The following is a 24,152-nucleotide window of genomic DNA, read 5'->3' as shown; positions in this document are numbered from 1 at the left end:
CTACAGGATTCTATTCAGATTGAGTCGGGCCTGCCTCCTGAACAAAGCAATAATACATAATATAATTAATACAAAATGTCACGGGGGCTGTTCTTCGCCTTGCAACACACACACGCACGCACACGCACAACACATAAAACGTTATCCACACAACACACCATCGCTTCGCGCAATGGAGAAAAAAAAATGCTTAAATTGTGTCCCATTTTGATGATCATATGAGTTCACTTTGACACGTTTCATGTCAATCCATGCCTCGATCTGTTCAACTCTCTGACTTTTACCCTCTCTGTCTCTATCACTGCTGCGTGCTGTCTGCTTCTCATGGTGCCTGATTTATGATTAGTCGTATGACTGTGTGGCGCACAGAACATTAGATTTCCAAGATCAAACTGTGTCCCTCCGCGCCACAATAGCCCCGTTTACATGCACGCATCTAATCGTATTAAAAACAAGATTTTAGATAAACCCGATCTAATTCTGCATGTATACACCTAAATAAACCCGATCAAAACCAACACGATTTAAATTCTGATCGGATGCAGAGGGGTGGTCTAGACTTTTTTACGACCCGATCAAAAGGAAAATCCCTCCATGTAAACACCTAACCCGATTAGAATGTGACATGTTCTTTCAGCGCAGGCTTCCTGGCCATTTATTGTGGCACTTTTTGTGATGTTTCACCACATCTATTTAGTTTATAAACGCATTTTTTAATCAATCTATAAATGTGCAGACTATCTGTGTAGCCTGCCTACGTTAGTGTGCGTGTTTGCGTGCGCTCACGCGAGTTCCAACTAAGACTCCTGTCTCAATTGAGAAGAACCGTAGGCTAGAGATCTACACAGGTCCAAAAAATGGTCCCGAAAACTAAATGGACCGTCAAATTTTGACCGATTCCGTCCTGTTATGAAACAATAATCAAATTACAAAACCAAACCTGAGTGGCCCCGTAAAGGTCTTGTCCGATTCCGTCCCGTTCCGACGTTCATTCTTTTTTTACAGACCGAAACCCGCCGTGACTGACATGTCCCGAAATCCTTTTATTTCCAAGGTTCCGAGAGACCCGACCATTTAATCATTATTAAAACCATCTTTTATCTAACTCACTGCAGCCGTGCAGCGTGCTGTTAACTGATTGACAGGCAGAAGAAGGCTGCCAAGGAATCTATAATATTAAGATCGAAACAAAAGTCAGGGATAAAGGAATACTTATAGGCTACTTTCTAACTACAGAGGTAAGTCATTTTCGGTTTGTTTGACATGTTTAACTTGTACGTGGTCGCGGGTGCCTTCTCATCAAAAAATAGCCGATCTACAAGCTCACGGTCACAACGCGTCTCAAATCCTGGCAGCAGGCTACGCATCACGTTAAACTGATCCTACCAGCATTATCATCTCACTTACACAGCCATTCATTCATCTCGCGGCCTCACGGCTAACAGACCTGATCTGATCCTAGGTCAGCCTAAACACAGCACACACGAAACAGAACTCCAGTAGTTCGGTGAGAGAAAGAGAAAGATATTCTAGCGCGACTGGACGCTACGTCCTCGTTCATCTATCCTCCTGTGCGTCTTTGCCCAGGTCAGATTGATCTGGCCACTAACTAATTGTCTTCTTGCGATCATAAATAGCCTAAGAAACCACCAGCATAACATCCTATATTCTTCATCAGATAAATAATATGTAAAGGGGCCTGGGGTAAGTGGATATAGCTAAGAGAGTCAATTTTAAAAAGTATTACAGACTTTTTGTTTATTATCGTGAATGCACTTGTCCGAAGCCATATGTATGTTCTATGGGCCGTCGCCCGTCGGGAGCAAATATGGATTGTGACGTGATGATGATGATGATGATGATGATTATAATGATAATAGGCCTAATACATACAGAACAACGCACATCCCCAATAATCTAATTAAAAGAGCATTGCAGCTTATTTTTTCACTTTGGTGGGGCTGTGTATTTGCTTAGGCTCCATTATTATTACTATTATTATTAATGGATACAGGGAAATGCGATCTATTTAATTATTTGCGTCACAACACGATTTAAAAGTGGGCACATGTAAACACCAGATCGGATTGATCTCACCCCATGTATACACTTGATCCAATACCTTCAATCGGGTTTATTTAGATCAGATTGGAATGAGGCTGTCATGTATACACGACCACTGTAGGGTTTGTAGATCCGGCAGTGGGCGTGTACTTGCAAGAGCAAAGCGAGATGTGTCGTGTCACTCGTGTGCTGTTCCCACTCCAGTCTGTGACTGGTAGTGACTATTTCTGCTGATATAAAACAAACTCGCTACGCTACCATTGAGTTTTAACTCCCATCGCAAGCAATCATGATACAACCTGGGCGGATGGATGTGGACGGTATGAAAAGTGTGTCTGCGCGCGCGCGCGTGTGCATGTATGTGTGTGTGTGTGTGTGTGTGTGAGTGAGTGAGTGAGAGAGAGTGAGGGAGGGAGATATATCATCTGTCGATCAGCTGCAGCTGTCTTTCTCTCGGTCACCCGCTGCTGTTCCAGACGGGATCCCAGAAAAATATCAAACATGTTTGAAAAGAGTCGGGCTGGGCCCGATCGTCCTCCGAGCCACTCGGCTGGGCTCCGAGTGGATCTGTGAGACCTCACGCTAGACGACATTCATGCCCGATAGTCGGGCCCGTTTCAGTCGGAGGCAGCCCGATTGTCGGGGGGGTAATTAAATAGCCCGATTATCGGGTAGTGTAGGGCCAGCTTTAGACACAGTTAGAAAAACCTAGACTCCTATCTTATGCTTTGTTTTATAATGTTTTTATTTATGCTGTAAGGTGATTTGTGTCACTCACAAAAACAAAGGTTGTTTTGCGTTGTTGAAAGTGTATTCTGGAGAGTGGGAAACCTCTCAGCACCCCATCCATCCATCCATCCATCCATCCATCCATCCATCCATCTTCAACCGCTTATCCGGAATCGGGTCGCGGGGGTAACAGTTCCAACTGAGACTTCCAGATTTCCTTATCCTGAGCAACTTCCTCCAATCCCTCAGGGAGTTTACCGAGGCGTTCCCAGGCCAGTCTGGAGATATAATCCCTCCATCTGTTCTTAGGTCTGCCACGGGGTCTCCTCCTAGTGGGTCGTGCATCGAGGACCTTCCTAGGAAGGCGCTTGGGGGGCATCCACGCTGTAAAATACACTTTTTGAGCAGAAAATAAAATAAAAAGTGCGCAAGTGACTTCCTGCCGCTTGTGGAGGTCACGTGACGTCTCTGCCTTGTGGAAGTGTGAGGTCACTTCCTGCCACTTGTGGAGGTTCCTGTCAGCCGTGGGCGATTATTCCTACCGTAGGAGACGGTGTTACATAAATTAGAAGGCGCGGCTTGTGATTGGCTGGAGCGGAGGTCTGGAGCGCTCGGCTGTGGTCACTTGGACCGCACGGGTGTGAATGTTAACCTCTATGCCTAAACCTAACTCTAACCCTAACCTTAACTTCAGTAAAACTATGCCTAACTCTAACTCTAACCCTAACCTCAGTAAAACTATGCCTAACTCTAACCCTAACCCTAACCTTAACCTCAGTAAAACTATGCCTAACTCTAACCCTAACCTTAACCTCAATAAAACTATGCCTAAACCTAACCCTAACCTTGGCGCGCGTGAACGGAAAAGAAGCGCTCCTTCAACCGCCGTCTCCTACGTTTGGAATAATAGCCTACCGCGGAGCCCCACATACCCCTAGGGCTGCAGCCAGGTAGTCTTGCATGAAGTGAATGTGCAATGTAGGCCTATATGAAAATAAAAATGTTGAATTATATTACAGAAGAAAAAATAGCTTTACACAATATATTTTTTTAGATGAATCTGTATGCATCTGCTATTGATATCCTGCCCTGGTCATTTAAGATATTTGGATCACTAGTGGGGAGATGTTTTGTTCCTTCTGGCCAGACTGAATTAAATATTTCCTTTTGGGAAATGTAGACTGATGTGTTTGATATTTGTGTTTGATCAAATCACAATGTGAAAATGTAATACAAAATGTGTACCCATTTTGGGTTAGAAATATAATGTATATTATAATCTTTATTTGTTGAAAAGCTCACTTTGTCCTTTTACCAGTTTCGTAGGGCGTTCATAGGGCATTCCACATTTTTGTGTCATATAGCACGAGAATTAATTTTATCCTATGATGATTATGTTGAATTACGTCCCATTTTACAAGTTTTAAATTGGCCTATACAAATCTTTTGAAAACAGCAGATCTTGTCTAAACTAGTCAAAGGGCCGTCTTAATACCAGCAAGAACAAACCTGGTCATTTCTCGCCTTGGGGCTGTTAAGTATGACATCATTTTGTAGGCAGAGGAGAATTTCTGCCCGTGAATCTTTTTACTATTTTTACTATTTACAAATGTTTCTTCTCTTTGTTGTTGAAAGGAAAGTGTTAGAATTATACTTTAGTCGTTATTTTTGTCTCGGATCTGTTGAAATAGCGAGGGGCAGAAAATGCTCTGGGGGCAGAGTTCTCCTCTGCCTACAAAATTATGTCACAGCTTAAAAGCCCCATAGACATAGAAATCCATATCTATGATTTATGATATCTATGATTCCTGGCTAGATGGCGTCCGTTGCTAGGAAACCAGCGGTGTTGCGCTTAATTGTTTCCGACTAGGAAACAAGCACCATCAAATACATCATGACCTATGATTTGTTTTCACCATAAGAAGTAGACCTATTAAACAACTCCATACAAAAATACATGAATGTCCGATAAAATACGCATTTTTATGAGTTCTATAGTGTCGTTCTCAACATATTTTTAAGTTATTTCTAATAAATGTGTGCTGTGCTGTAAAGAAACAGGGTGGGGAACCATAACGGCAGCGCACAAGTGCAGCATGGAGGAAACATGGATGCTGTGATGAAGGTTCCGTTTGGTAAAGTCATGTTTATGAGTTTTATGTTATGAACAGAGAGGATCTGAACCATATCTTTATGTTCCTGTTGTTACAGGTCATTTATGTCATCATATGGACGTGTATGGAATGGAGTTTGATCGTGTGTTTTGTCGCTATAGTGGACTTTACAAAATCTACAGGATCCTAATAAGAAATGTTTGCTGTTTTCTGACCTTGTAAATCAATGCAGGCTGATATGTGTGATAATAAACAGTGGTGGGGAAAGTACTCACATATTATACTTAAGTAAAATGATCAATACTGCAATATAGAAATACTGTTAAGTAAAAGTTCGAAATTCAGAATGTACTTGAGTAAAAGTATGAAAGTATTGGCATCAACATGTACTTAATGTACCAAAAGTAAATGCACAACATTTTTTAAAATAGTCAAGCTATATAATAGGGCTAAAGTGGTTTATGTATATGTTTTATAATATTATAATTTGTATCTGCAAAGTAACAAGTATTATGTTTTCAAATTATTGTAGTGGAGTAAAAGTACAATATTTGGATCCGAGATGTAGTAGAGTGGAAGTAAAAGTATTGGAACTTGGAAATACTCAAGTAAAGTACAGATACCTCAAAAGTGTACTAGTACAGAAATTAAGTAAATGCACTTACCGTAGTTACTTGAGACATTTTATTCAAAAGACTAAGACTAATACCCCCTGACCCCCTGTTGAAGACCCCTGCACTACACCGTTGTTACTTGTTGGCCTGTCTTTGTAATTCGTATTAGTCATTTTGACCTTTGACCTTGTCTTCTGTCCTTCCAAACCCAAGCCTGAATGCCTTCTCCAGGTGTTGTGTCGCAGTCACCCAGATGGGGGCGCTATTAACCCAGTTATACAAGGAGCGATCCTTAGTGGTGCTCAAACCTTTTTCATGTCAAGGCCCCCCAAAATTACATGTAATGACGCACCCCCATCTCAAGATATTTTCTTCCAGGGACCCCCAGAAGCAAAGATTTGGAGTTCCAAATGTTGGCTTTAAAATAATGATGATACTCTAATATATTCAAAGAAGAAACATTTTTCAAAATATAGCAGATCGACAAGCTCGTGCCGTGCCATGAGCTTGTATATCTGCTATTTTTGAATAGACAAAGTCTAAAATAATTTCTTTTTTTCTTTTGCTAAAATCTAAAATTACATACGGATGCGTTCCTGGTTTGAATGGGTTAAATATAAATGACAACTGCTTCATGTTTACATATAACATATTTAACATCTTTACAGTTTTATTTGCATTGATGGATATATAGAGGGTATGCACGTCCACTGGGCCCCACCCCCCTAATCTAGACTGAGTGGCAAAACATTGAGCAGCATGGAGCATTGGAGTTTGGAAGTGTTGCAAATCACTCAACGGCCCTGCATACCACCTGGTTCTAAATGTCACATAATGCGGGAGGCAGCAGGACGTTCTGTTGTTGAAAACGACTGCTTCCAAACTCTGATACTTGGAAAAAATAATCAGCTGCACAGAATGTCTTGACAGAAAGTAGCTCATAACATGCCTATGGTGGATTTGTATACAAAAACTTTGCAGATAGAAAGAGGATAATTCAAGCTTTCAGTATAGCTGCAATGTTGGTGAGTTAACTTTGTTTAATACAATCAGATAGGACTTTTCTGTTTGGATGTATGGGCTGTCAATGGCAGAAATTAGTTTTTTGCCACTCGGTAGGCGTTCCCACATAACTTCCAGCAACAGTGATGTAACGCGCATACCCTCTATAGTCATTTAATCCTGCGTTCCCCAAATATTTAGAGATGTTATTGCAGCGACACGGCTGGTATTTAATGTGCAAGGCAGTTTTATTTGTGTATCACATTTCTACAACAAGACAATTTAATGTGCTTTACACAGAACAAGCCAAGGAAACACAATTATATAATAAAAAATAACAAAAACAGTTGCAATGCAGAGGAGAAAAAGAAAATAAAAGTACCTCAATCAAAGGCAGAGACAAACAAAGGTCTTTAGTTGTGTTTTTAAAGAAATTAAGAGTTGGCAGCAAACCTGCTGTTCTTTTCTGGGAGGGAGTTTGTTTGTGGTGCATAAAAACCTAATGTTTTTAGGGCTTGAGTCGGTTAAAGGTTTCCATAAAGGTTCCACTGACAAAGAGGTTTTGAGCTTTGGAAAAATAGATACTGTTACAGTATATGGGTTTGCTGTACAACTAGGGACGGGAATATCTTTTTATAACTATCATTTGCAACCCAGAAAAATCTAATTGTATTTTAAGGGAGAATTGAATACAGATCAATATCAGAAAATTAGAATATTGTGTAAAAAAGCATTGCAGATGCCATAGCACCCCAAATCATAACTGACTTCGGAAATTTTCCAATGGCAACTCTGACTTCAGAAGGTTGACATTTCTTTAAATCCTTGTTTTGAAATTTGAAATTTTAACCAAAAAAATAAAGTTTAGAAAAATTCACTGAATTTGCAATGTTATGTATCAGAATGTATGAAAGTTTCAAGAAATATATGATAAAATATTCAAAATTTTCTGAGATTGATCTGTACTTTTGCAAGACACACACTCTTGTCGTGACAGTAGACACAAATAAATACAATTTAAAACACGTTTTCATGCGTGAGCTTTTAGCTGTGTTCACATGTGTGTTGTCTCTTGTACCAATGTCAGCCTGATTCCTCCAACAAATAAAATATCATTAAATCACAATTCCCCTCTATATCTCTTTGTTGGATTTGTTTTGGATTTTTTCTTTGTTTTTCAAATTATGTTCTCTATATCTCTTTGAATAAATGTATTTTTTACGCAAACATTTGTAACTCAAATTTTGCTTCTGGGGGGTCCCTGGAACTAAAATATTTTGAGATGGGGGGGGGGTCCGTGGCTAAATACTCTAATCAAAAAAATTAAAACCTTCAAAGCCAACATGTCATTAGGTCGAACACCCTTTAGATCGACCACCAAACTCTAACCCAAACCCTGATCCGAACCTCAGTAAAACTATGCCTAAAAAGCCCTTTGCACACAGGTGCGTTTCTCCGCACGGATAAAACGGACAATTTCATTTTTTTAAAAGAAAACAATGATTCTCTACGACCTCATGCACACCGGATCCGAATTAGCCGTGCGTCGAGTAGCTGCGGCAGTGCGTTTTTTTTCTCGATCGAACCCAGTTCGATTTGTGCGTCTTGTCGCATGCGGTAAAAAAACTCATCACTCCTTGACTCCTTTTGGGATCCGCAGCGCCGATTCCGCACAGCATTGCACACCAAATCCAATGCGTTTTATTCATGCAGCAAACGGAAAAAAAACGCAACCGTCCTGTGTGCAAAGGGCTTAACTCTAACCCTAAACTTAACCTCAGTAACCGTGATGCGGGTGATTGTCTAACCCTGCCGACGCTGTTCGACCCAACGGGAGTTCGACCCATGGGGCAGTCCCCCAAGATTTTTCAAAAATAGCAGATCTACAAGCTCGCAGCGCGGCACTCGGTGCCGCGCTGTGTGCTTGTATATCTGCTATTTTTCAATAGCTAAAGCACAAAATAACGCAGTGAATCCTTGTACCCAGGGCCCAGAATGTGGACGGTGCATGTCCCTGCTCCATCTCAACAACAACAGATCAGAGTGCGTAGAAAGAAGGTGAATCACTTCCATGAGTCAAATCACATTTTGTTCTGCTGTTGTGAATGGAAGTGAAAGTGCAAGGTGAGCAGAGTGTGGGTGAACCATCTCATTCTCAACCTTTTAGAATTTCAACGACACTCATGTGATCTGCATTCGACCACAGAACACCATGTCTTAGGATACCATGTTTTAGTTTGTACACTGTAAAATCCACAGTGTTCTTTTAACTCTGAGAGTGTACAAAATGGGTCCGTTTGGTTCCATTGAACACTGATTCACAGTGTCAATCTAGTTCCATTTGTACACTCTGTGTTACAGACCTGTAAGGATCCATTTGGTTCCATTTGTAGGCTACTCTCTCAGAGTTAAAGACCTGTAAGGGTGCATTTGGTTCCACTTGTACACTCTCAGAGTTACAGACCTGTAAGGGTCCTTTTGGTTCCATTTGTACACTCTCAGAGTTACAGACCTGTAAGGGTCCATTTAGTTCCATTTGTACACTCTCAGTGTTACAGACCTGTAAGGGTCCTTTTGGTTCAGTTTGTACACTCTCAGAGTTACAGACCTGTAAGGGTGCATTTGGTTCCACTTGTACACTCTCAGAGTTACAGACCTGTAAGGGTCCTTTTGGTTCCATTTGTACACTCTCAGAGTTACAGACCTGTAAGGGTCCATTTAGTTCCATTTGTACACTCTCAGTGTTACAGACCTGTAAGGGTCCATTTGGTTCCATTTGTACACTCTCAGAGTTAAGACCTGTAAGGGTCCATTTGGTTCCATTTGTACACTCTCAGAGTTACAGACTTGTAAGGGTCCATTTGGTTCCATTTGTACACTCTCAGAGTTACAGACCCGTAAGGGTCCATTTGGTTCCATTTGTACACTCTCAGAGTTACAGACCCGTTAGGGTCCATTTGGTTCCATTTGTACACTCACAGAGTTGAGGGCCATGCATTCACACTGAGCACTAACTATATCATTCACCATTGTATATTTTCTTTTCTTTTTTTTTTGTAGTTGGTGTGAACTAACTGCCATCCACTTGATTTAGAACGATTTTCAAAACTACATTGTTGAGATGTCAGTGTGTGTGAATGGCCCTCTACAGACCCATAAGGGTCCATTTGGTTCCATTTGGTTCCATACAACCCAGAAGCTGTGGTTTAGAAGAACACATCTTTGCACCAAAGCAAAGCAAATCAGGGGTGTCAATTGGGTATGGCAGGGGTATGCAGCTACCATACCCTGGGTCCAGGGGGGGAAATAAAATCTACTTTTAAATATAAATCCCTGAATGTTTCTTTGTCTATCTGTGCTGGCTATTATGTTGTTAAATTACAGTAAAATAACTACAAATGCATTTTTTTTAAAGGTCACTTTAACAAGGTATTATAATTATATTCTCCACACTTGTATTCTCCCCATCTTGACAAAATGGTATATTCCCAGGTTCCGCAGGTCAGCTGCACAGGTGCAATGCATTATTGTTAATTGTGGCACGTTTACTAACATGCCAAGTTTAGCTGCCACTTGAACAACCGTTCCAGGCTGCCATATCCAGCCCAAGAAACCGTAGAAACCTGTGTAAAAAACTGACAAAACTCGTTTTTTTCAGACATTGTGAAAATAGCCGATCTACATGCTCACAACGCCTCGCAGCGCGAGGCGTTGTACAAAATGTAATGCCTCTTTTCCATGAGGACTCCCATCTTTGCCATACCCTAGCTTTTGATGAACTGACGCCACAGAAGGAAATCACAGTGCTCAGTCAGTCAGACAGGAAACGGCACAGCAGCGCTACTGTTTGACATGTGTGCTATCATAGCATGGATCTGGTTTACCGCTCGCTGCACCGAAGATAACCTTTAAGAGCGAGAAATAACCCTGCAGTTACTTGGTACCCGTTCCCACGAAACGACAGAACACACCGTGAAAACGGAGTTATTTTAAACCCTGAAGAGTTGAAGTAACACTTAGCTTTGACTGTAAACCGTGGAAATGAATGACGTTTGATTCAGTCAATACCGTAAATTATCATGACATTAGTAATACACCTCTGTATTTGCATTCATTTAAAACATGCAGCTCAAAGTGCTTTCTATTTATGAGAAAAGGAAACCAAACATTTACCATATATATCATATGAATTGTTTGGTATTGAGTCAAAATCAATGTATCATGATGATTTGTTAAGTTAAAATTTATATTAGTGTTGTTTTTTTTAAACCAAATACCCCCCGGGTCAAAATGACCCGAACAGAACGAAGGTGTAGTGAATCTGAACAGAACTTAAGGTTTAACTTGACTTGATTAAGCTTAGTTCAGTGTGGTATCAAGCAGCGAAAATAGCCGACCTCCAAGCTCACACAGCTTGGAGGTCTGCTATTTTTCGATATTTTCACCAAAAGGCCCTTTTAGAAATGTCAGCCCCTGCCTCTGTAACATTCTCTGCACGTCCCTGGTCATCGTCAGCGTTCTCATGCATGTCTAGCAAGGCTGTGGTTTTAAGATGTGAGCCTAGATGTGTAGCAGGGACATGAAACCATAGAGAGTCTGTGGCCCGTTGACAGCTTTATCAACAAGCAGGAGGACATGATGCAATATCCTGAACAGGATTTACAGATCTGCGCATTTCTCAGCACTATAAATAAATACACACACACACACACACACACACACACACACACACACACACACACACACACACACATACATATATATATATATATATATATATATATATATATATATATATAAAGGGCCATTTCACCTCTCCTCTGGGACAACCCAATCTTATTGTATTGTTGTTTGGGACACGATCAACAAAATCCTGAGTTATTTTTTGTGTTCAATCTGTCTTTTGAGATATTTTAGTATTTCAGCATGTACCAGTGATGCGTTTTCACACATGATGCCAAATGCATCACTAGTCATGCAAATATCTAATAGATGGTATACCCTATGCACATTTCTAAGTGACAATTTATGGACTTTTTAATTGGCAGAAATTGTGAAAATAGCAGATCTACATGCTCACAACGCCCTGCAACGCGAGCCGCTGTGAGCATGTAGATCTGCTATTTTCACAATAGAACCGTGTTATACTGTAAAATGTAACGCCTACAAAATGTAATGCCTCAACTTTTAGTGCTTGTTAGGATGGGGGGTAATTTTGGAGGCCACAGACTGAAAAAGGTTGAGGACCTCCTCTTGTCAAATAAAAGATAACTCCCAGATTCATTTACAGTGTCACTGGAGGCCTATATCTAATAGTCAACTGATCTTAATGTCCCAATCTGTCCCATAATCATCACAGTATCAGCAGACGTTAGTGCAAGGTGGTGACATTTATCACCATGCTTTTCTGTGGCCGATTCTGATGTTTTGGATACAGCTTTTTTTATTATTATTATAAGGATCTCACCAATTACCGTAATTATACATTCAGTTGAGATTCAGCTTACGTTTTTCAATGACAAGCTCATTACATTTTATAGGTCAGTTTTTCCTCTCAAGAAATTGACACAATTATCTTTTCTCAAATTCATCTGTAATCTTTTCTACACACATTCTCAATTCTTTGTCTTTATTCACTGCTGTTTGCTGTTAATATCTTTGCTGATATCAATTTCAAGGATGTAAACATACTATAAACAGAGGCCGAAGCACCCCGGTGGTAGTAGTAGTAAATCGACATCATTTAAGTGTTGGTTGTGTTTATGTTAGTGGGGAATGAAGGAGGAAGCATGTGGTAGTATATCATAGATCATGTTGAAAATGGCAGTTGCAGGGTTGCTTGGGTAAAGTCCCTCATGCATAGTTTAAATCCACCGTGGTGGATCCGGCTTTGTCAAATGTCACACAGTGGTGGAAAAAAGTACTCAATTTTTTTTACTTAAGTGAAAGTATCAATACTGCAATATAGAAATACTCTGTTACAAGTAAAAGTCAGACATTCAAAATGTACTAAGTTGAGTAAAAGTATGAAAGTATTATTATCAATATTATGAACTTAAAGTACCAAAAGTAAAAGTACAAAATGTTTGAAAATAGTAGATCTACAAGCTTTACAGCGTTGTGAGCTATATAGACCTCACAGACCATATATATATATATATATATACATTTCATGTTCCATCCATGGATCTGTTCAACTCTGACCTCCCCCCTCTCTCTCCACTGCTAAACTAGTCAAGCTGCTGCTGCGTGCCGTCTGCTTCTCATGGTGCCTGATTTATGATTAGTCGCATGACTGTGCAGCGTATGACTGTGCAGCGTATGACTGTGCAGCAATATTATGAACTTAAAGTAGGCCTACCTAGATCTCCAAGACCAAAACGTGTCTCTCAGCGTCACGTTGTAGTGCTTGTAGGTCAGTCTTCTGGTCGTGTACTTTGACTTGGAAGAGCAAAGCGAGATGGGTCGTGTGCAGTTCCCAGTCTGTGTGACTGGTAGTTAATTATTTCTGCTGTTTCTGTTTGATATAAAACAAACCCGCTACCGTTGAGCCGATGTACAAGTCCACAATGCGTCATTGATGCAACACATTGTGGGTTTGGAAATTATGTGGTTTGCCACGCGACACCGCTATACAACGAAGAATAAATCAACTGCATCACTGCCTGCCTGCCTGTGGCTTCACTGATCCCACCGCAGACACACACAAGTGGTGCCTCGGAGAGTCCATTTTGACTTGCACTTGACTTGAGTAAAACTCCCCTATATATGGTCTAAATGAAAAGTCAATGAGTGATCAGTCATTATGAAGTGTTTGGCCTTGTTTGGCCAGCTCAGACCTACTCTAGATTGGATACTTTTTAGTACCACGTTTAGTACCACTTTCACAACACTCTACCTAGGTCCTTCTAGTGGAAAACCTAGTCACGGTGGGCGGTGTGGTGTGGTGTGGTGTGGTGTTGGGCTAGTGGAAAAGGGGCTTAAATGGACCCCTCATTGTTGCAATGTGTGGACATTAAAACATCTAATGTTGTTGTTTTGCACTTGCTTTTTGGATCCCTCCCTCTGAAGTCCTATAGATAAACTGATGGGTTAAACACTTACAGTAACATGTCTCATGATGGTTTAGGACTTTTGGGGTCATTTTATTGACATGAATGAATAAGCCCATTGTCTGACAAAAAGCGCAACGTTAATAACAGGGATGCGGTCACGCGTTGGCTCAGGGGCCCCCCTAGCTCAGGGGTCCATGGTCCTGGGGCCATTGTGCCCGTTGGGTAATCCATCCCCGGGTAGTACATGTGGTTCTCAACCTTTTCTTTTTGGCCAATGTTAGGTATTAAAAAGTCCTTTAATTGTCACTTTAGAAATGTGAAGATACCCTCTATAGCCTACACTTAAACTTTATGTTGGTTTGTTTACTGTTGAGTGAGAAAACAATGTTGCACTTTAGCCTAAGTCAATCATCTGGGGACCCCCAAAATAATCTGGGGAGAGTTACGACCCACGTACAGGTTGAGAACCACTGTGGTACTGGTAGTAGGCCATGGCTGGACTGGAGGATGTCCAGTCTCTTCTGTATATTATTGTGAGTAGGCTATATGATGTTGATGTCTAAAGTTTGGTGATGATGGTGATAAACTGAACAATTCCCACCATACATAATGTACCGAAAGCAAATTCCACTGAACTCGTGTGTGGTCCACTGACATGAAATCAGCCTGTTTTGCTCCATTGGACTATTCCATGCATGCATAGACCATAGTTAAAGTATCTATGATTATATGTGTTGGACCACAATTGTACTATGAATTGACCAGTAGAGGGCGCCACTTATCCACAGTCTCTTCGAAACCATCAAATGAAGCACTCCGTGGTATAGAGATGGGATTTATGGCTCTTTGAAGTGAGCCGGATCTCTGGGATCCGTTCCTTTCAAAGAGCCGTTCAAAAGACTGTCTCATTTTAGTTAATAAGTTACTTTGTAGAATTCTAACATCAACTCTATAGCCTATTTATTACATACCTGCCATTTGAAAATAGACGATCTACAAGCTCACAATGCGTCGCATTGTGAGCTTGTAGATCTGCTATTTTCAAATGATTTTTCTATGTTGAAAACATTCTGCATAATGAGTACTTTATACTATAGAATGTGTGCGTATGACGTTTTGTAGGCCGATTTGGAGTTATCGGCCTACAAAACCAGCGCCATTGCCGAGGGGGACCAGTAAAAAGAAAAAAAAAAGAAAAAATTGAAGCAACCCTACTGAGAGATCAGATGTTGAAACATTTTCCAGTAACTACATATAAAATAGCCTACAATTAAAAAAAAAAAGTGTCCCCATTATGCAAGTAAACAACATTCGATTGTGATTTAATAAATAGGCTTAGGCCTAAAGAGATTATATTTTAATCGGCAATGCAACACAGGTCCCGTCTTACAATACAAAGTGAAGCTCACTCGACCATTTCTCTCTCTCTTTCTCTCTCTAAACGGAAAATGACTTAGCCTACCTCTGTAGATAGAAAATAGCCTAAAAGCATTCCTTTCTCCCTGGCTTTTGTTTCAATGTTAATATTATAGATTCCTAGGCAACCAACCAGCAGCATTGACAATAATAAGTCTACATTTATGATTTACACCGCTCTGACTTCTGACAGTGCCTGTCAATCAGTTCACACAGCTGCAGACAGTATGTTAGATTGAGTAGACCTCACCACATGAAAGGCAGAGGCACGCATGGACTTTTAATAGCCTAATAATAAGCAAACTCCGCCTTACGCTCACTTTCATTAGTACTTTAAGTAGGCCTACATTTTAATACCATATACTTGTACTTTTACTCAAGTACATTAGCATTCCAAACTTCTACTGGCAGGGTATTTCCACATTGCAGTATTGATACTTTCAATTAGGTAAAGAATTTGAGTTATTTTTCCATGACTGTTCATTAGAAAGGAACGGCTCTCCACTGCGAATCGGATCCCATCGTTCATTTCAAAGAGCCGTTCAAAAGACTCGAGTCGTTCGCGAACGTCCCGCTTCTACCGTGGTATTGAGCATGCGCTGTGTGAACACTAGCTTCAGTAGTGCAGCTGCTGTTTACCCTATTTATTATAACTCTATGCTGTTTACCCTCTGTGCATCTGACACATTTTGCAGACAGAGTAAGATCAACATGGATTATTGAACACTTTAGGTATACATTAAATCAACTCTGTATTTAATATGAATACATGCTAGCTAAACGTTGTAGGCCTACTGTATTTAAATATGCCATAATAAAGCCTTGTCTAATGTTGATGTTCTGCACCCACTAGAATGAATGTGTGTCTCTAGAATCAACCCTCAGTGCTTTACAGCCTAGAGTTGGCAATGTAAATGTAAGATTTGAATCAAGGGCAGTATAGTTTAGCTGTTACAGTTCTGTAACAATTATTATGCTGGATTCTTTGTGGTGAGCAAATGTGTTGTTGTTTTTGCCCATTTAGGCTACAGTAAAGGGAATTTATTGTAGGCTATACTTGCCGACACATTCTCACAGATACAGTGTCAAAACTGTGCAGGAGAAATTACAGAGCTATTATGTGATGAGTTTGGTGGCTGGCTGTAATGTTGGTACAGTAACAGGATATATCAGACTTTTGAGCATATGATCAGATCAATCAATCTTCGCATTACAATGTGAGAGTAGACTAGCTATAATCAAAATGTGTCATTCAACAATGTAGGGCCTACATACAATCCCTTAAGGACTAACTTAAAGAGGTGGTGCCATAGTTTTGTACTTTTTCTCTTTTGTATGTGTCTATGAGGTTAACATTAAAAAGGACAACTTTGTTTTTTTACAACAAGGGTTCATATTTTAGATTGTAATTAGAGAAAAGAAAAAGTGAGAGTTAAAATGTTTTCATTTGCTTTGTTCTATTGTTTTATTGCGTTTACCGTGCTAAAATGTGGGGCATGTGTACGCATGGGGGCATGCGTACAAGTGGCTAAATATGCATTTTTAGACACAATAAGCCAGCAGTTTCTTTATTGCTATTTACAGTAACACTTCTAGCCCCCATAAGTCACATCCAACCATGAAAGGTTGCGTTGTATCTGGGGAATGGGCTTATTCTGTGTAAAATGACATATTTGGCCACTTGTACGCATGCCCCCAACCACTGAAATGAGAATCTCTAAAACAATACAAATAAGTAAATGAAATAATAATTAATCATTTAATTACAATCTAAAATATGAACCCTTGTTGTAAAAAACTAAAATTGTCCTTCCCTGTTTTTTGTTTCTTCCTGAAAGCCGTGATACCTCTGAGTCATAAAAAAAAAGAAAAGAAATCATGGCACCCCATCTTTAATTTACATCAGCAACCATCTCCCTTAGTTTAGGCCTAGAATTATTGAATGCTTTAACCAGTGAAAAATAGCAGATGTACAAGCTCACAGTGAGGCACTGAGTGCCGCGCTGCGAGCTTGTAGATCTGCTATTTTTGAAAAAGTCGTGAAAATGTGCAAATCTTTGAATATATGTATTTTCAAAGCGAACGTTTCTAACTAAAATTTTGCTTCTGGGTGGTCCCTGGAACTAAATAGATGGGGGTCCATGGCCAAATACATATAATTTTGGGGGTCCTTCACATGAGAACCACTGTCATAGTAGTATCTCAAGAACAGACAAACTGAGCTCCAGTTAAGTGAAAAGGACCTTTTCATTGACAATGGCTAGCCAGATTGCTGACATAGAAACATAGTTTTTTTTTTTTTTTAACTTAGAAGGATTCAAAAGACACTTATAGAATTCATTTTTTTTTTTTTTTAATTCTAATTTTCACGATTTTTAAAAAATAGCAGATCTACAAGCTTGCAGCGTGGCACTCGGTGCCGCGCTGTGAGCTTGTATATCTGCTATTTTTCAATAGTTAAAGCATAAAATAATGATACACAATAATGTGTACCCGTTCTAAATGGGTTTTTAATAATTCCAGTTGACCATTTCTGATGGAGGAGGTGAGCGCCCGGGCGGGTGAGGATGACAGAGAGCCTGAGGAAGAGGAGAATGAGGAGGAGGAGGAAGGCGACGCGGCCATGATGTGGTCCATAAAGGAGGCGCTGGAGAGACAGACCCTGCAGATCGGAGCCTCCGCCTGCGGCGCCACGGCAGTGGTGGACGTCATCCGGGCCCTGGGCCTGGAGGTTTGTCCAGAGGAGGCAGACCGCTGCGTGGAAACACGCCTGAGGAGGAACGAGTCGCTGCTGCCGGACTACCTGCTCTCCCGGAGTGAGGCCGGTGAGCAGATTTCGTTGACTAAAACTATGACGAAAAATGTTTGTCAACTTAATTTTTTTTCACTGACGAAAACAAAATAAAAACTAATTATGATGACTAAAACTAAGACTAAATATATTTCGTCAACTAAATAAAAACTTGGGAGGGACTAGTGGAGAAGACAGTCATTTTATGTTTGGTTGCTCTCAGGTGTTGCGTGCTGAAAATAGCAGATCTACAAGCCGATCTGCTGTTTTCACAATATTTATCTGCGGAACCGAGTCACATTAAATGTAATACCTACAATTCCAAGTGCTTGTCAGGGTGGGGGTCCCCAGTTCAAATATGTTTATTTTGGGGGTCACGGCCTAAAAGGTTTTGAGAACCCCTGGTATAGAGCATTAACAAATTCATCCACCAGGGGCATTGACAACTAATTCTTATGACTTCCTATCTAGCCAAGCTTTATAAACTATATTTTAAAGAGAAAACAATAAACAATTTAAATAAGCGAATATTTGACTTCGGTGAACAGCGTCGAATAGTGACTTTGATATTCGAATATTTGGTGAATGCCCTACTCCACTCCACCCGTCCAGGCGCGACTCACAACCAGCTCATCGCGGGATCAGAGCGAGCCAGTCAGGGCAAGGTGATGGGACGATTCTTCCACCTCCACCCCCCCAGGCGGCTCAGACTGGTACCCTGGCTGGCGCGGTGGATCCGCAAGGGGGCAGTGCCCGTGGCCACCATGAACATGCAGAGAGCCGTGCCCAAGGGGGAGGACGTGCCCGACGCCTGGCACCACCAGCTCATATTTGGCGTCGCTCCCAACGCAGTGTTCATGACCAATCCCATAGATGTTGGTAAGTAGATGTACTGTAACTAGGGCTGTCGCAATTATTACATAATCGTCTAATCGCAGTTATTTGACATAATCGGGATTATTTTTCATAATCGTCACAATCGTTTCCATGTTGAGAAATGTTTACATATATTTTTTTTTAAGTAAAAAATAGTGGAATAGCAGATCTACAAGCTCACAACGCGTTGTAAGCTTGTAGATCGGCTATTACTATCCATCCATCCATCCATCCATCTTCAACCGCTTATCCGGTATCAGGTCACGGGGTAACAGTTCCAATTGAGACTTCCAGATTTCCTTACCCCAAGCAACTTCCTCCACTCCCTCAGGGAGTATACCGAGGCGTTCCCAAGCCAGTTTGGAGATATAATCCTTCCATCTGGTCTTTGGTCTGCCACGGGGTCTCCTCCCAGTGGGACGTGCAACGAGGACCTTCCTAGGAAGGCGCTCGGGGGGCATCCGTACTAGATGCCCGAACCACCGAAGCTGACTCCTTTCCAAGTGTAGGAGCAGCAGAACCGGTTCTACTCCAAGTCCCTCTCGGGTGACTGAACTTCTCACCCTATCAATGTTCTTTTCTAAATATAAAGTTGTCAAATATGTCATTTCTTTATATATTTAGGGTTAGGGTTAGGTGTCATCTCTGCCATGTGCAACTTCAAAGCCTAAAAGCCAAACAGAAACGTAATTGTCAACGACAAAAACACAATTAAATCGTTAATCGCTATTATTTGAGTGACAATTAATCGTCATGTAAAATGTCATAATCGCGACAGCCCTAACTGTAACGCGTGTGTGCGCATTTAAAGGTAACCGGTACGGTCGGCACCAATACCTACTCAGCCCCAGGCAAAGGCACCAGGTCTAACATCACGCTCTGGCTTCACTGTGATGTCACACTAACAGAATCCCCTGTATGCCCATATATGGAGATATGGAGATCCCTGTGATGCCAGGGGAAACAAATCCCTTTTATGCCCATATATGGAGATATGGAGATCCCTGGGATGCCAGGGGAAACAAATCCCTTTTATGCCCATATATGGAGATATGGAGATCCCTGTGATGCCAGGGGAACAACTCAGTTTTATGCCCATATATGGAGATCCCTGATGTCCACATCCTTTAGGGCGTGGTCGCTTGTCGCCCTGAGGCGTCTTACTAGTAATAAATAGTAATGACCTGGTGCCAAGTCTGCCAACCATTCCGAGTTCACCGGAATTTGACTGCGGCCGACTAGGTAATGGTGCCGACCGTTCTTGTATTCTATTGCTAACACTTATCAAAACAAATTATAAAAAGAATATACATTAACACAGTGCTGGAATAAAAGTATTGCTCTGGTGTGACGTGAAAACCAGTAGACAAGGATTATTTTAGGAACATAGACTTTTGGTGGAACATAGCCTTTTGCTACCAGAGGTTTCAGAGGTCAACAATCATGTTTCCTTTTCTTAAGATTCTAGAACAGGGGTTCCCAAACGTTTTTGTCTCAGGACACCCCATAAATATTTTTTTTTAATCCGAGGCACCCCTACATTGTAATTTTCACTCCCAGCACATTATATTTATAGCATATCGTCGTTGTCGCGAGGCGTTGTGTGCTTGTAGATCGTCTGTTTTCACTAGTTTTGTGCGACAGTCTTGTATGATAAAGCAGGGCTTTGCTTTACCAAAAGACGTACACATTTGAAACTTGGAGATACGAGGTTTCTGCCTGACAGTGACGATATTTTAGTGATTATGTTGCGAGGAAAACGTTGAGATAATAGCCATTTTGGTTAGAACTGACTGAAAATAACTTTGTACTTCAAGTTTAAAATGATACTCAATTTTTTTTCAAGTGTCCAAACAAATTCCAAATATTATCAAATGATCTCGCGGCACCCCTGGACTGCTGTCACAGCACCCCAGGGCACCCACTTTGAAAACCCCTGTTCTGAAGCTTCATAAAGGCGTTTGTTGGTCTTTGTTTCCAGTGAGTGAGAGGGAGGTGCATCAGAGACTGTGCAGTGAGTCTGTGTTGCTGATTCGTCGGGAGGATGTGCTGCAGAGGTGGACGCCCAACTGCCATCTGTCCAGCCTGTCAGAGAGCCAGTCTGACCTGCGCTGGAGCGCCTTGGATGTGGAGGGTGAATAACTGTTGGATAAATTATTAATAAGTTAAATAAATATGGATATGGATAAATCCATAACCAAAATAAGACAGAGACGAGCCAAAGGACTATCAATAAATTGCTGTATTTGAAGAGTCAGACAAGGAAGACAGAACAGTGAGCATACCACCCTTAGTGGCAGCTTTCTAAATTCTCTCTCTCCCAAGATGGAAGTTACATACAGTATATAAAGAGTACAGATTATGACAGTAAGATCTTCGTGGGACTCATTGATTCGTTCCCAGATCATAACAAGAAGACAGAGACACGTAGTGTTGGTAACTTTCCACTAGTGACATATAGTATAACCAAAACATGATTTCGTAGTCAGTGCAACCAAAGTTGCCATGATCTGTAATTATAAGCCTGAACTCACAGTACCTATTCAGTTATATAACCTCATAATATAACCTTATGGTCATATGAGCCTCATATACAAATCATACAATTATGTATCATAATTTATATCTATCAAATACCTTACTGCACCGGTACCCAATGAAGGGTCCCCAGCTACAGTATTTAGACCCTTTTCCACTGCAAGGTGGAACCAGAACGTTCAGGAACCTGAACCTATTTCTTTGGTTCTGGTTTTGTTTCCATTGCGAACGGCCCGGTTTCAGACACGGAAACCTTTTTTAGGTCCTGCTCCTGAGGTAGAACTAAAATTTTGTTCTGGGAACCTATGGGACCTTCCCGGTTAGTTCTTGTTATATGGAAACATAAGCAGAACTTGGTCCCGGAACTTCACAGGTTCTTGAAAGTTCTTGGTTCTGGAAAGTTCTGGTTCTAGTTCTGGGTTGGCCCTACAGTGGAAATGGGGCAATTGGACCCTTACCGTTCTGTAACTCTTCACATTATTGTGAAATTGTGTAAAATTGACAGTGTAGATTGGGGTCCCAAAGGTAAATAAAATACAGCACCGAGTGCCGCGCTGCGAGCTTGTTGATCTGCTATTTTTGAAAAATCGTGAAAATTAGAATTTTGACCCGAACTCTATAAGTGTCTTTTTAATCCTTCTAAGTTTTTTGAAAAACCTATGTTTCTATGTCAGCAATCTGGCTAGCCATCGTCAAAGAAAAGGTCCTTTTCGCTTAACTGGACTGGAGCTCAGTTAGTCTGTTCTTGAGAGACTACTATGTCAGTGGTTCTCAAACTTTTTCACGTGAAGAACGCCCAAACTGATATTTATTTGGCCACGGACCCGCATCTCAAAATATCTAGTTCCAAGGACCCCCCAGAAGCAAAATTTGAGTTACAAACGTTCATACAGTATATTCAAAGATTTGCACACATTTTCACGACTTTTTCCAAAAATAGCAGATCTACAAGCTTGCAGCGCGTCACCAGCTTGTAGATCTGCTATTTTTCAATTGCTAAAGCATTCAATAATTCTAGGCCTAAATGGGTTTTAATTCCTCACTCCATGGTGTTTTTTTCTTTCCTAGGCCAAGTGAAGCAGATGGTCCGGGAGGCAGAGAGTGAAGACCAGTCCAAGTTGACTCACATAGAGATCCCTGCTGCCTACAGTTCAGGAGTCACCCTGTTCGCCTTGAGAGACTCGGACTTGGCGGGGGAGCTTCTCAGCGCTCCTGAGCTTCCTTTGTGGTGAAGGTTGGACTCCAACTCAGAATGTTGTCATTTACTGTGCTGTTAATTGATGTTTACGACGACGTACAATTTTACATTTTACTCAAGTATGAAGCGATTTTAGCATCAAATAATGGTTATTTTTGTCATCATATCACAAAGATTACAATAACGTAGTAGGCCTATACATACACGTAGATGCATCCTGAATTAAATACAAACAAAACTAAAACAAGATGCATTTTATACAACATATACACAACTTAAAACTAACACAACAAAACATCAAGAAAGGAAACCCACCCACCCATCCTTCCCAGGACCAGCGATGTCAGAAAAAGCAGAGCCAACCACCATGCATACCTGTGCCAAGATCCAACTTCCCACCACTGTAAGGACAGCCTGAATCACGTTCTTGAGCTTATCTGCTGCTTTGCCAGACCACACGTTAACATTGTTCTTGCTCGTTCCATGTAGTCTTGCCGTTGGCATCAAATAAAGTTTTATTTATTTATTGATTGTCTTGTTTTTTGTTTTTAAATATGGCTCCAGCATTAGAGCTCATGCCACACATCATCTGTGCCTAGCCGTGTGGTATAATTCAGTGTTTCTCAACCACTGTGCCTGGAGACCTTTGGTGTGCCCCTGAGAAGGGTCAAGTGTGCCGGTGCCCCTTGAAACTGCTTGAAAGCCAGTATTGTATTCATCATTTTAAAAATGATTTAAACTCGCGGTGCGAGGCGTTGTGTGCTTGTAGATCTGCTGTTTTCACTACTGTTGTGCGACAGCCTTGTATGATGAAGCAGGCCTTTACTTTGCGAAGAAACTTACACATTTGAAACTTGGAGATACAAGCTTTCTTCCCGACAGTGACGATATTTACACCCCCGTATTATGTTGGTGTGCCCATGGATTCTTGGGACATGAAAAGTGTGCCCATGCAGAAAAAAGGTTGAGAAACACTGGTATAATTCACAGCACTGGTTCTCAAAGTGGGGTCCGTGGTAAATTGTTTTTTTTATGCTTGCGGTATCCTAATATGCCTAAATAAGCATGTTAATTATTAAGCAGTAATTTATTGCTGTACAGATTCAAGATATATTAACTGACAATTACTCTTTTTATTTGCATAATGGGATGTAATAAAGAATGTTTATTTCTTGCATTGCATTTGCACTTGTATATTAACTTAGACCACAAGAGGGAGTACTTCACTGGACTTTCAAGTAAAGTGTTACATAAGAAAAGTTAGAAAACCGACTAATATAGACCTATATATATATTGTCTGTGGCAGAAGAATTTAAAAAAATAATATATAGCCTACAACATAATTTCATTGTCATAATTTTCCTCAAATGTCTATGGTAGTTGACTACAACTCCCATGGTGCATCTCGAATGGTACATGGTAAAGGAAGTTAGACATTTAATACATTTGCGAGAAGTTAAGGATCCCGATTCCCGCTACATTAATGACAATTAACAAAACTCTGCTCAGGTTTGAGTTTCATCTATTTAAAGACGCAAACTTTGTCTTTGTTTATGATCAACACATCAGGTCCACGTGGTTTTGATAGTCGATTCAAGATCCCATGGTCCGAAGGGTCGGTCGTACTCAAGACGTGCTGAGATTAGCCGGTTGTCATGGCAACGACTTAAACTCTACTTTAAAATGTGTTCAGATCAGATGGATTCGTTTTTTGACGGATGATATTGTAATTTGGTATTAACTAAAAAAAATTC

The 24,152-nt window shown here is 40.8% G+C and overlaps 1 protein-coding gene across 1 annotated transcript; it reads left to right on the top strand.

Moving 5' to 3' along the window:
- Positions 1-15,617: 15,617 nt before the first annotated feature.
- On the top strand, positions 15,618-22,587 carry LOC308279984 (uncharacterized protein). Its single transcript, XM_080720222.1, has 5 exons — positions 15,618-15,726; positions 17,518-17,819; positions 18,398-18,664; positions 20,643-20,795; positions 22,268-22,587. Exons 2-5 carry the CDS (start codon positions 17,531-17,533, stop codon positions 22,429-22,431), a joined length of 873 nt encoding a protein of 290 aa, XP_080576348.1. The 5' UTR covers positions 15,618-15,726; positions 17,518-17,530; the 3' UTR covers positions 22,432-22,587.
- Positions 22,588-24,152: the final 1,565 nt, after the last annotated feature.

Source organism: Nannobrachium achirus (genome assembly GCF_963921795.1).
Source record: "Nannobrachium achirus genome assembly, chromosome: 24".
Classification (NCBI taxonomy): domain Eukaryota; kingdom Metazoa; phylum Chordata; class Actinopteri; order Myctophiformes; family Myctophidae; genus Nannobrachium; species Nannobrachium achirus.
Note: the sequence above shows the minus strand (reverse complement) of the source record. Positions and strands in the feature narration are given on the sequence as shown.

Bases quoted from the DNA above. Each gene is read 5' to 3' on its own strand.
- LOC308279984 (XM_080720222.1), top strand. From the start codon at position 17,531: ATGGAGGAGGTGAGCGCCCGGGCGGGTGAGGATGACAGAGAGCCTGAG. The intron at 17,820-18,397 runs GTGAGCAGATTT...CCACCCGTCCAG, and splicing joins GCTCTCCCGGAGTGAGGCCG to GCGCGACTCACAACCAGCTC. The intron at 18,665-20,642 runs GTAAGTAGATGT...CTTTGTTTCCAG, and splicing joins GACCAATCCCATAGATGTTG to TGAGTGAGAGGGAGGTGCAT.